Source organism: Physeter macrocephalus, chromosome 14 (assembly GCF_002837175.3).
Source record: "Physeter macrocephalus isolate SW-GA chromosome 14, ASM283717v5, whole genome shotgun sequence".
Classification (NCBI taxonomy): Eukaryota; Metazoa; Chordata; class Mammalia; order Artiodactyla; family Physeteridae; genus Physeter; species Physeter macrocephalus.
The window spans coordinates 53,374,788-53,388,501 of NC_041227.1; the positions used below are offsets into that span (position 1 = coordinate 53,374,788).

A 13,714-nucleotide genomic window follows, 5' to 3' on the forward strand; every position below is an offset into this window, starting at 1 on the left:
ATTTTGGTTTTCTCAGGGTATATGCCCAGTAGTGGGATTGCTGGGTCATATGGTAGCTCTATTTGTAGTTTTTAAGGAACCTCCATACTGTTCTCCACAGTGGCTGTATCAATTTACATTCCCACCAACAGTATGAGAGGGTTCCCTTTTCTCCACACCCTCTCCAGCATTTATTGTGTGTAGATTTTTTGATGATGGCCATTCTGACCAGTGTGAGGTGATACCTCATTGTAGTTTTGATTTGCATTTCTCTAATATTAGTGATGTTGAGCATCCTTTCATGTATCTGTTGGCAATCTGTATATCTTCTTTGACTTTAGAAGAGAAAGGGGAGAAAACACAGAGGAGAAGATGAGGTGAAAACAGAGACTGAGATCAGAGTGATGCTTCTACAAGCCAAGGACCACCCAGGATGGACGGCAGCCCCCAGAAGCCAGGAGTGAGGGCTGGAATGGATTCTCCCCCAGAACCTCCAGAAGGACCAATTCTGCTGACACCTTGATTTTGGACTTCTGACCTCCAGAACTTGAGACAATAAATTCCTGTTGTTTTAAGCCACCAAGCTTGCGGTAACTTCTCAGATGGCCGAGAAAACAGTACAGGGACCAAGCTGGAAGCAGGAAGACCATTGGGTGGCTACTGCAATAACCCTGGACCCGGATGGTCAGGTCCCAGGTATATTTTGAAGGTAAAACAAGCAACCACTTTGATGAGAGTAGGAGAGAAAGAGAGGGGCAAGGTGATGTTGAAATTTAGGGCCTGAGCCACGGGATGGATGAGTTGCCATCTGCCAAGATGGGAAAGATGGGGGAGACAGAGTGGCTGCGGTGAATACCAGGACTTGTCAAGGGTGAGATGCCTGCTGAACTCCAAGCAGAGATGCCACAGGCAGTGGTTTACAGTAGAGCAGAGTCCAGTGGGAGATCTGGGTGGGTGTCAATAGGGTACCATTATTATGAAGGTTGGAACAGAGAGCAGACTTAGAGTGGGACCCAACTCAGCCAGGGTGTTTGAGAAAATCTCACAGGGGCTGAGCTGCAGCTAAGACGTGAAGGAATGCGGCTTCACCAGAGGACGGAGGCGATAGTCAACAAGTGTGTATCCAGCACCTGCCAGGTTCCAGGGCTCAGCAGGGAGCAAAGCCAGCAAGGATGCAGGAGTTCACATCCTTCCCAGCCCCTGGAAGCATCCTCTGCTGGAGAAGAGTGACAGGTGGGCGGATGAGCAGGAGAGAAGAGGGGGAGGCCAGAGAAAGAACGACTCAGAGAAGTGCCACCAGCATCCATCGCCCCCTCCTCTGACCCCAAATTGCATGTCTTTTGTGAGTCAATTCCTCAGAACCCCATTTTCACATCCATGGAATGGAGGTCATAATGTGCAGCTCATGGTATTATCATAAGAACAACGTGTGTGGAGAAAATGGAGAGTTCCATAGAGCAAGTATTAAATAAACCATAACCCTGCCAACAATAAAGATGATGAAGATAATCATTCAGTTGGACTTCCACTGTGATCAAATCACTTTGTCTTCAAGACCCTAAATGCCACCAGCCTTGGCAAGTCGAGGAAACAAAGCTGATTTCCTTTCCAGGGTTGTCACACGATACAATGTGATTCCAGGGGGCGGGACCTGTAGTCTTTCCTCCTTCCCTCCTTCCTTCCCTCCCTCCCTTCCTCCCTCCATCCCTCCCTTCCTTCCTTCTTCTTTCCTTTCTTTCTTTAGGAAAAACTTTGGGAAAGGAAGCACTACAGCTGGTGTGAAAACCTGGTTCTGTAAGCGCTGTCTCCTGCACGGCATTGCCTCCAGATGATGGCTGAGAAGTGAAATCACGTCTCATTTAGAAATTAATGAGGTTTCCCGAAGCTGGTTTGGCCCAGCAGTCCCACGTGTGAGGTCCCCAGACGCTGCTGAGTTCACGTACATGTTCAATTAAATGTCTGGGCAAGAACATGACACCCCCTGGGAAAGTTGTAAGATCTCCTGCTGAAATTTGGTTTAGTATTTTTTTTTTTTTTTGGTATGTGCCTTGGTATTTTTTATTTTCTGATTTTCAGGACTGCTGTCTGGGGACATAAATATTGATTCTGAGTTATGTTCTACTTGGAAATGTCCCCACCTCCAGTCACATCTCACTCAGAAACAAACGTCTATGGGCCCCATAGAGCCTGGGGATGCTGCAGGGGACAAGGTCTCTGCCCTCATGGAGACCACAGTCCAGTACAGGAGACAGACTAGCAGGAAACAAAGGGGATAATTACAGACCGAGTGTCACAAAGGACATGAGTGTGATGATGCAGAAAAACAGGGTGGGCGGTGAGGGGGCTGCACTTCTATAGATGAGATAGTTGTTTTAATTTCCTAGAGCTGACATAACAAATTACTACAAACCACGTGTCTTAATAGCAGGAGGAATTTATTCTCTCACGGTTCTGGAGGGCCTAAGTCCAAAATCAAGGTGTCAGCAGGACTGCGCTCCCTTCAGAGACTCCAGGGGAGAATCCTTCCTTGCCTCTTCCAGCTTCTGGCAGTTGCCGGCAATCCTTGGCTCGTGGCAGCATCCCTGTCCACCTCCATCTTCTTATGACCTTCTTTTCTCTCCTCTGTGATTCTCCTTTTTTTACGAGGACACTTGTCACAGGATTTAGGTTAATCCACAATGATCTCATCTTGAGAGCCTTAACTCAACTACACCTGCGAAGTTACTTTTCCCAAATGAGGTCCCATTCACAGGTACCGAGGGTTAGGACGTGGACACATCTTTGGGGGGGAGGTGATACCTTTCAACCCACTACAGTGTTTACAGTAGTAGCTCAAGACATGAGAGCTAAGATTACCGTCTAGAGTTAATAATACCAATAATGTTGGAGATCAGGAAGATAACTAACATGCAGCCCTGTCCTCAAGGAAGCTATGTTCTGATGACAATAGACTCGAAAATTTACAAAAATTTTAAAAATCCACTTCCTTACCAGGCATAATAGGACTGAATATCTCTGAGCATTTCTTGGAGTCTCCAAGTCATATTGACAAGGTTTGAAAATAAAGATAGTGACACTTTCCCCTCTGGGAAATGGTTCCTGAGACTTCCTTCTTTCGCCAGAGCTTCTGATGTTTCTGGAGAATAATACTTCTCTGCTCTCTTTAAGAGAAGGACTGTTACTTTGCTAACCACCCCGGGGCTTCCTGACCTCGCAAGCATTCTGGAAGGCTGCTTTTCCCATCGAGCTATTCTTTGAACAGTGCAGTAATGGATCATTCACACAGTTATCCTTGGCGTGAACGTCTTGGCATTTTTCTGGGTTTGCTTTTCCTTTGCAACAAAGCACTTCTGAGTCGAAAAGATCTCTTGCACCTGGGTACGTATTTGCTCTTGATGGAAAAAATGACCTGTCAACATTATTTGTGTTATTACTTCTACACAGTAATCTTAGTTCTCACGTGTTGAGTTCCTACTGTAGGCAGTGGAGGATAGCAGAACTCTGAACCCAAGAAACAGGCTAGGAACTTTTCCCCTGGTCTGCCATGGCCTCCGGTCTTGGCACACTCACGTTATACTGGAATTACCCTCAGTGTAGCATCATTCTAAAAGAATAGAAACTGCCTGTGTTTAAATCCCAGATCAACCAGTTACCGTGCAAACTTTGGTAACTTACCTAACCTCTCTGTGCCTCGGTTTCCTCATTTGAAAAGTGAGGAGTATAAAAACAGTACCTGCCTCATGGGTCTGTTGTGAAGATTAAATGGGTTGAAACATGTAAAGACTTCAGGACAGGGTCTGGCACACAGCACCTGTTCTGTAATCATTGACTGTTATTTTTATTGCCCTTCAACCACTCCACTGAAAGTGGTCCCCACCTCCTTTTATTACATGCCCCTGTTTTATTTCCTTGTTACACCTACTACTATTTGAAGCCATTTTATGTTAATTTATTCACTGGTCCATGTGTTTATTATCTGTCTCCTGCACTAGACACTAAGCCTATGTGGCAAGGACCCTACCTGTCTCATCATGTTTTATCCCCAGCACTAAGCAAAGGCATTTGCAATGATTAGCTCCATTTTTCAGATGAGAAGCCTGAGGTTCAGGGAGACAATATGACTTAGAGCAGAAGGAGGAGACAATAACTGACCTCCTGCTTTGGGTGATACCCTACGCTGGATGCTTTCCTTCCGTGATCTCATTTCATCTCAAAACAGCCCATTTATTTTTTTAATTTATTATTTTATTGAAGTATAGTTGAATTACAATGTTGTGTTAATTACTGCTGTACAGCAGAGTGACTCAGTTATACATATATATACATTCTTTTTCATATTCTTTTCCATCCACAGGATATTGAATACATCTACATGTTCCACATGTAGATGTATTTCTGATGTATTTTTGGGGAGGGAGGTGATCTCCACATCTTCCTCTTCCACCATCTTAAAGGTCTCCCCTAGGATCATTTTTTATATTTATTTATTTAATCTTTATTAGCCAAAGGTTGTCCAGCAGCTGTAGGACCTTGCTGTTTATAAAACAGCCCATTTATGGAAGCAGGTGACTGGCCAGAAGTCACACAGCTGGGAAGAAAGAGGGCCCTTATCTATGATGTGGCTGACCCCACCCCCCACATCTTGCTGGGAGAGGCACATGACTCAGCTCAGCCAATCAGCACATTCCTTCCCTTCAGCCACACTGACTGGCTCAGACCTGGGCACGTGATCCAATCTAGTCCAATCAGAGACGTACCTGGAGGTTTTGCAGAATGACTGGGCAACAGTCTCCTTCTGCCTAGGTTGCTGATTCTGGAGAGGATTTAGTTGAAAGCAGAACCCAAACAGAAGCAAAGCCCAGAGAGGAGAAAAAGAAATTGAGTTTAGCTCTGGATCCCAGGGGGATTGAGCTTTTCAGTTTCGTGGACCAGGAGTTCCTTTTCTGTTTCGACTAGTATGATTTGAGTTTCCGTCACTTACCATCAAAAGACTCCTGGCTGATACAGCTAGCCTGGTTGGTTCTAGACTGTGGCTCTTTTATGTAAACTGTGCTGAATTTGAAGACCCCACCACCACCACCAAACAAATTTCAGTCCCTAGCCAGGGAACCAAACCCATGAACCATCCCCAGAGCTAATCAGGAAGATAAAACATCCAAGCAAGGTGGATTTTTATTGGGTACTGAAGTAGGCTACCTGCTTGGATTTTCTTGGAAGAAAAACCAGTGGTTCTTCCCATACACCCCTACGGGGATACGTCTAGGAGGCTGACTCACAGAACATGCTGCTTGTCACCTGGCCTCTCTCCTCTATGGGCTCTGCATAAAGGGAATGAAACGTCTTCATATAATAAAAGAACTTGGACAACATTCAAACTCTTTCTGGGGATAAAGAGATTCTGTGAAAAAGCTCTCTCTGGGGGTGATTTGTAGTGAGCACAAGGTCTGAAGCGGCAGCCTCCTCTCTGTGATGATACAATGGTAGTAAGAGCAGCTAACACTTATGGCAGACTTAAAGGAGCCAGACACTGCATGAGGCTCTTTAAATACAATCTCCCACTTCATCCTTGAATTAGCCTTATGAGGAGACATGACAGTTATCTTCATTTTTCCCATGGGGGAGCTGAGGCTCGGAGAGGTAAGGAATTTGCCCAAGGCCACGTGCCTAGTTGGTGAAGCAGGGGGTTAGACCTAGGGCCAAGGGAACAGATGAAGAGACTGTGGATGTGAGTTTTGCCTGTTTCTCAAAACCCTGGACAACACAGGGTTGGTTCATTATCAAGTTTCATGAAGAGGCCAGACCAGTGGTGATTGTGATTAGCCATCCAATTTACTCACTGATGTGATAAGCAGGCTGAATGCCAGCACCCAGCCCAGCAAAGAGCCATAGATGTGACTGCATCTAAAAGAGGCTGGGGGGACTTCCCTGGTGGTGCAGTGGTTAAGAATCCGCCTGCCAATGCAGGGGACATGGGTTAGAGCCCTGGTCCGGGAAGATCCCACATGCCGCAGAGCAACTAAGCCCGTGCGCCACAACTACTGAGCCCGTGCGCCACAACTGCTGAGCCCGCAGGTCGCACCTACTGAAGCCCTCGTGCCTAGAGCCCATGCTCCACAACAAGAGAAGCCACCGCAATGAGAAGCCCATGCACCGCAGCGAAGAGTAGCCCCCGCTCGCCGCAACTAGAGAAAGCCCACGCTCAGCAACGAAGACCCGACACTGCCAAAAATAAATAAATAAAATAAAAATAATAATAAGTAAAATAAGCTGCACAGGAAAAATTTTAAAGTCCAAAGAGACACCAACTTTGTTTTAAGGCTGTAGTAGCTTGATACACCATCTCCTTGCTACCCTCTCCAGCCTTCTCTGTGGACCACAGCACTACATTCAGAAGCCTGTTAGCCAACACAGGAGTTTTTGAACAGGAATTCTTGATTATTCTTGAAATGCTCTGAGAACACCCAAAGTTCCTCCTAGTGCAGCTTGGGGCTGAGGACAGAGTTCGTGAGACCACTTCCTTTCCTCCACCCCCCTCATATTCCAAGCATCTAGGGGATATCTCCTTCAATGGAACTTCATTCAGTGGTGTGCTGGAGCTGGATTATATCAGAGAGTCAGCTGTTAAGTTTTCAGCAGTATGAGGAGCCAGCTGACATCATGTTGACAGCCTGAAACCGACCACAGAGGGAATATTTACACCACAGAGACTGGCAAATGCCACAAATCAAGACTCTCCCCTCCCGCAGACAGCCAATTGTTAAATATTTTCCAGCCCACCACTGGACTTTAGAGAAACAGTCTGGTTCATTCATATACTCATTCAGTCATTCAACAAATTTGGATTGAGTTCCACCTCTAAATAATAGTTTGCATTCACTTTCATGCCTGCTCAGCAAACCTTGGCTCATGGGCTACTCTATACCAGGCTCTGTGCTAAACACAGGGAATCCGGCAGTGGCAAGAAAGACGTGGTCCCTGCCCTCATGGAGCTCAGGGTCTAAAAAAATGGCACACAACCTGTAGCACGAGTAGGAGCTGACCAAGTCAAGCTGGAAGGATGGGAGCAGGGAGACTCCAATTGGAGGCAATGGCATGTGCAAAGTTCCTGTGGCAGGAGGAAACTCAGCACCCCTCCAGGAACTGGCCCAAGGCCAGCATAGCCGGAGAGGAAAGAGCAAAGGGGAGAGTGGAGTTGGAGAGGGACCCTGGCAGCCCTTGTGGGCCATGCTAGGGACTTGTCTTCATTCTAAGAATCACATCCCCAAGCCTCACTCAGTAAGTCTATCAAAAGCTGCACATACCTTTCAAGGTCTGTGGAACTCAGTCCTCATTTCCTCATCATGTCCTTTCTGTGGTACCTCTCTGGGCCTCAGTTTCCCCTTTGGAAAAATAAAGATTAAGACAGAGATGACAAACGACTTCATAGGGAGCCTGTGGAGATTAAATGAGGACACAGATGGAGAGCGTTCAGCTCCATGTCTGGCCAGCTGCGAGCCTCAGTGAATTGACCTATGACTTTGATTTCCCTCCTTCCTCCACTGTTTATTCAGCCCGTTTGCTTTCCTCCCACCTTTCCAGAGTTCCAATCAGCGTGCCAGGCACTGGGAAATCGGCCAGGAACAACAGACACACGGTCCCTGGCGAGAGGGAGCGGTCCTCTGCCTCCTAGTTGCCTCTCTTGAATCATTCAACAAATATTTACTGCATCCCTGCGACTGCCAAGCGCTGGTTCTCAACACCGAGGATGCAGACAAGGCTGACAAGGGGGTGTGCCAGTCAGCTCCCCGGGCTGGTTTAGGTGTCTCTTCGGGCTCCCAGTCACCCTCCCTCGTGCTGCTTGTCACTCTGAAATGTAACTGCGCACTTCCACCTCGGTCTCACCAGCTAGTCTGTGCGCCCCCTGAGCGCTTGGCCTGGGGCTTCGGCAGCAGCACGGTGCCTGGCGCACAGAAAGCCTTCAGCCAACGTTGAATGAATCCTCAACCACACGTTACAGGTGGAGCAAATGGACCCCGCCTCCTGCTCCTAACCGCGTTCCCCTCTCCCGCCGGTGCCAGAGGCCGCCCCGACCTCCCTCTCCAACGCAGCGCCAACGGCCCCCACCCCACCCCGCCTGCTGTTTGGACAAAAGCTCCCAAACTGGTGTCCAGCCCCGGGTCCTCCCCCATCCCACCCTCCCCGGAGTCACTGAGAAGTTGTCGGCTCGAGTCGCTGAAGGTCACGTTCTCCTGCCAGAAGGGGTTCATCAACGGCGCGCACGGCCTCTGGACTGGATGGGGCAAAGGACTCGGCGGGCGGGGACCCCGGGGTTCGGACCCCGGACCGAGGCTTCGCCCCGACGCCCGCTCTGGGTGCCCCACCCCGGAGGGCGGGCGCGGAGCCAGAGCAGCCGCAGGCTGAGCGGAGCGCCTCTTGGAACGGCGAAGGCAGCCCCAGAAGCCCTGCCCACCTTCCATTCCGACCCCAGATACCGCGTTTCGCGTCCCCGAGCCGCTCCGCGTCAATGTTGTACCAGAAGTCCATGCCGATGGCGGCCGCCAGGAGCACAAAGCTGAGCGCCCCGGTCAGCGCCGCCGCGCCGGCCAGCGCGCCCAGGTGCACCCGCAGAGCCGAGCCGGTACCCCCCGCGCCGCCTCCCGCGTGCCTGAGCTCGGAGCCGGAAAGCCGGCCTCCGGACCTCGATCCCTCCCTCCGACCCTGGCTCCGCCCCTCAGCCCCTCACCTGCGCCCCGGGACCTGCCCCGGCTCCTCCCTCAGACCCCATCCAAGCCAAACCCCACCTCAGTCAACACTCCTAGCCCTAGCGCAGCCCCTCACCCCCACTCCTCACTTTCCCCCAGACCCTTCTCGCTCCTAGCCCCTCCCGCGCTCTCCACGAACCCCCAGCCGTTCCCCACTACGCCCTGCGTCTGCCTTTCCTCCCCAAGCCCAGCTCCTCTCCTCGCACCACCGACTCAACTTCCCCCTTCCCGCCCGGTGCGCCAGGAGTCTGCCCTCCGCAGCCCTTCCCACCGCTCACGGCGCCCGGGCGCCCAGCACAGTGAGAAGGGCTGGGTGGGCTGGGGGAGGGAGGGCGGCCTTCCCGCAAACTGGGGCAGTGAGAAGGACGGGCAACGGCTGTCGGGTTTGCAGGTAATCTTCAATAGCCTCTCCCTCCAGCTTCAACCACCCTTCCTCCAAAATCCACCTTCAGTTGATTTTTCTAGGCTGGCTACAGAGGAAGAAGACAGATGAGGGTTTTTTTAATAAAAGCTCTTTAACAGATTACCAACAAGGTCCTACTGTATAGCACAGGGAACTCTGCTCAATATTCTGTAATAACCTAAATGGGGAAAGAATTTGAAAAAGAATAGACACATGTATATGTATAATTGAATCACTTTGCTGTGCACCTGAAACTAACACAACATTGTCAATCAACTATTGTCCAATATAAAATTTTTTTAAAAAAATTTAAGTTCTTTAAAGCAATGGGCCACGTCTTGAGTCCATCATCTCTACCACCAAAATCTTCATAATCACCACTGCCACCACCAGCACCAGCACCACCATCACCACCATCACCACTCTTTTCTTTATCATCACCATCCTCTTCTTTATCATCACCATCACCCTTATCAATTCCACCACCTTTTTCACCACCATAAAACCTTTCATTATTTCAAGAAAGACTTCCTGAGTGCCTACGATGTGCCAGACACTATAGTTTATATTAAAAATATAGCCATAAACAATCCAAACACAGCCCCTACCCTTAAGAAGTGTGTGGTGTAGGCTTCCCAGCTTTTTCAAAGCCAGGAATGCCGAGGGAAAAAATCATACTTGTATGGCACACCGGGATAAATAGAAGAAGCTTCTAGAAGCTGAAGATGACCAGCCTCAGGGGCTGCAGCTACCAAAGGCCCCTGGAGGCTGCCCTTTACGGCTGAGAGACCAAAATCTTGGTGCTCCTGTGACACGTTCTTAAGGAAATATTGTGCCAACTCCCAAAAGTTGATGAATTGAGAGAATCCTTCAACAAAGCTTGCTTTGAACAGGGTACTCTGAGAGAAAGTAAAAGAGGGGAGGTCTCATTGGGATTCGGAATCCAGGAAGTGACACAGATGATGAGACACAAAGAATGTCAAGGCATTTCACGCCTAGGGGATGGCTTATACAAAGGGTTTGGTACATTTTAGAAAAACGCCAAGAGTAATCAGGCTGGAACATAGTGAGAGAGGAGTAAGTAGAGGGAAATGAGACTGGGGGAATAGGTTGGGGCCAGGTCATGCATGTCTTGGGGTCACAATAAAGAGTTTGGTTTCTAGTCTAGGCTTCTGACCAGTTTTGAGAAGAGTAGTGAAATGCTGTGATTTACATTTTTTTTTTTTTTTTTTGTGGTATGCGGGCCTCCCTTTATTGTGGCCTCTCCCTTTGCGGAGCACGGGCTCCGGACGCGCAGGCTCAGCGGCCACGGCTCACGGGCCCAGCCGCTCCGCGGCACGCGGGATCCTCCCAGACCGGGGCGCGAACCCGGTTCCCCTGCATCGGCAGGCGGACGCGCAACCACTGCGCCACCAGGGAAGCCCTGTGATTTACATTTTTTAAATCTCACTCTCCGTACCGGTTTTAGTGTGGAACAGAGACTTTAAGGAAAGGAAGCAAGGAGGCCAGTTAAGAGCAACATAGAAGTAGAAGCAGCAAAAGATGCTTGGATGCTTAGGCTATGGTGGTGGCAGCAGTGAGGAGGGAGGGAAGTAAATAGATTTTTTTTTTTTTTTAATTGAGAGGGGTAGAACTGATAGGACTTGGTGATAGACTAAGGCTGAGAACCATTCTTTTCCTTGTTACTTTATTCTCTCTTACCAACACCATCTTAATCTTCATCATTGGCATCCTCATCTCCATTATCAGCAGCATCAGCACACTGAACAGAGCCATCATCAGCAAGAACACATCCTCCCCTTGATTTTACACACCATTCTACTCCATCACCCCTTCAACCACCATCTTGATTAAGATTGATCTCTCCCATTACCACCCCCACTGATGGTTTTGCCTTCAACTCCATCACCTTATTACTGTTATCTTCCATTGCATCATCATCCAATCAGTCCTCCACTGTTCCATCTACATTAGGGAGCCTACATGAAGGTAAAATTCAATGAGGCTGGTCCCAGGACCCCTAATAATGTCTTTAAGGTTTAATCTCTTCTCTCGCCCTTTCTCTCCACCTCTCAAGTGTTTTTCCCCTCTTGGCTTCATTCTTATTCAGACTCTCACTTGTTGGACCCCAGGAGCTACCTTTCACCGCTTAGCAACCCCAACAAAAAGAACAAATCTCTTTCTCTGTGGTGCAAGCCAGATTTCCAGAATCGAAGCCCATATCCCCGTCTCTGAACCAATCTCTATGAGTGATAGGGATAGAAGGCTCTGATTGGCCAAGCCTGGATCGCCTGCCTGCTCCTGGAACCAAGGCAGGGTAAATTGGTCCCATCCTAACCATTTGAGTTTAAGCAGTGTCATGGCTGCCAGATGTACCAAATAAAAGCACAGTGTGCCTGGTTAAATTTGAATTTCAAATAAATAATAAAATTTTAGTATAAATATGTTCCATGCAATATTTGGGACACACTTATACTTTTTAAATTGTTATTGTTGTTGTTTAATCTGAAGTTCAGTTTTAACTGAGTGTCCTGTCTTTTATCTGGCAAACATAGCTGGCTCCCCAAAGGAAAACCAAGGTGCTATGACCAGAACCAAGAGAAGGGGTGATGGCAGGGTGGATGGTGCCCCTCCACCCAGCACATGCATTTTCCTTCACTAGGTCCCACGTCTCTCGTCTACGTAAGGAGAACTTCTTCCTGGCCCCTTTGCAAAGACAACCTTGTAAGCTTTGATCTATTTTTCCTGAGGATTTTGATATAATGTACCTGAATCATGCTCGGTCAGTCTAAAAAGCACAGAGAGTAATGTTTTTCAATGAATCTGGGGAGGGGTGGAGCATCTCAAACGTCGGATGCTATCATTACTCAGCCAGTCACTGAAGAGGCAGGATAAAACCTGAAGGCTCCTGAGGCAGAATCCAAACAAAGCACAGCATTTAGGATTCAAGCCACACCAGGCACCATGCTGGGTACCGGACTGGTGGAGAAAGGGCATTGAACAGGGATTCCAGAGGCTGGTTTTGAGTCTTAAATCAGCATCTTACAGGCTGTGTGAGCCCAGAGAAATTGCCTCTCTTCTCTGAGCCTCAGTTTTCTCGGCTGTAAAGTGGGGGCACTCATACGTACCAAACTCAGAAGGGCACCATGAGGGTGTAATGATGGTGGGTATAAAAGTACTTTGTGACCTCTGCAGAATCATACCAGCATAATTATTAGCATATGTGGGAAACGCTTTGAGAAGAGGGGAGGAGTGCATTTCAAACACGCAAAGAAGAAATATTTAAAAGAAAGAGGAGGGCATCAGCACCTGTGCTGCCTCATACTGAGAAGCAGGAATTTGCTTTTAAGCACCACGGACAGCAATCTGCTGGCAGCCGGGAGGCAGAGTGAGCCAGAATGGGGGGCATCCATGGAGCCAAACAGATACTGACTGAGCACATCCTGGGGCCAGGCACACTGGAGAATACAAACATTTGTGTGGTCTTGACATCCAGATAACTGAATCTCTCCAAGTCATCAACATTCCTAGACTGGCACAGCTGGGGCAAGGCCCCAAGCCTTCTGATACTTGAAAAGTGGGGAGGATCAAAGGGAAAATGTTTTCTTTTCCAACAACTGTTGAATTTCTGCTGTGCGTTCACATATGCCATCTAATTTTCTCACTAGACTACCACCCTCAAAGAGAAGAGTTACTGCAATGTCCTATGCATTGTTACATTCCAAGTGCCCAGCACGGTGCCTGGCATATGGCAGATACGCAGTAGTTTTTGAATGGATGTGTGAAGGAATTCTTATAAAATCCTATTTTACTCTTAAAAAGAAAAAAAAAAAAAGAGGAAGGCAGAAGGGAGTGAGGATGTCGGAATACCGGGAAGAAAGGTTACCTTCCATTATGAAGCATTGAGTATTATGGGAAAGCCGACATTTTTTTAATCAGTGAGATCTGGATTTGTGCAACTCTGCAGCCCTGAGGCCCTGCTTGCCTCGCCAGCCTCACAAACCCAGGCTTCAAACACGTGAAGTTTGTTCCTGCCTCTGAGCATCCGCTCCTGCTGTTCCCTTTAACTGAAATACTCTTATCCCCACCTTTTCTTTTTCTTTTTCTTTCTTTCTTTTTTTTGGGGGGGGGTCTCAACTTAAAATTTAGTTCTTTGGAAAGGGCTTAGCCAACCCCCGATTTAGGTTGAAAGCTCTTAGGATATGATGATTTATGATGATTCAGGTGTGGTTAAGGTCCACTGTATCTCCTTAGGCTCTCAACTGCTCAGCGGCACACCTACAACATCTACCACACACACCTGTGACTCTCCACGTACGGACTTTTCTCCCCAAGTGAGAAGGCTGGAATTACTGGAGAGTGAAGGCCCCCAGGAACACCGAGCACTGATGAAGTTGGAGGATAAATAGCCCTAGCTACCTCACCCCTTTGGGGAGGGAAAGGCTCTGAAGCCTGTTCTACTCTGTCCCCCAGAGTTTCCAAGGGGGAGTGAACCCCAGTGGCCCACTGCAATGACGTCTTCAATAGATTTCCTTTCTTCTTCATCTTAATTCCCCACTCTTGTACCAGTGTGTCCTAGGATCACCCCCCA

At 48.4% G+C, this 13,714-nt stretch overlaps 1 protein-coding gene and 1 long non-coding RNA gene across 2 annotated transcripts in view; one reads left to right on the forward strand and one right to left on the reverse strand.

Annotated features, from left to right (window-relative positions):
* Window positions 1–3,591, forward strand: part of LOC102991768 (uncharacterized) — a 4,465-nt gene extending 874 nt beyond the window's left edge. Inside the window, exons 2-3 of the long non-coding RNA XR_448026.2 lie at window positions 321–688; window positions 3,148–3,591. This is a non-coding gene — a long non-coding RNA (uncharacterized lncRNA). The remainder of the gene's footprint in view (window positions 1–320; window positions 689–3,147) is intronic.
* Window positions 1–10,899, reverse strand: part of TMEM114 (transmembrane protein 114) — a 14,259-nt gene extending 3,360 nt beyond the window's left edge. The window contains 3 exon segments of the mRNA XM_028498016.1: window positions 8,168–8,248; window positions 8,451–8,628; window positions 10,825–10,899. Of these exon segments, the coding sequence (XP_028353817.1) occupies window positions 8,168–8,248; window positions 8,451–8,628; window positions 10,825–10,899 (334 nt within the window).
* Window positions 10,900–13,714: the final 2,815 nt, after the last annotated feature.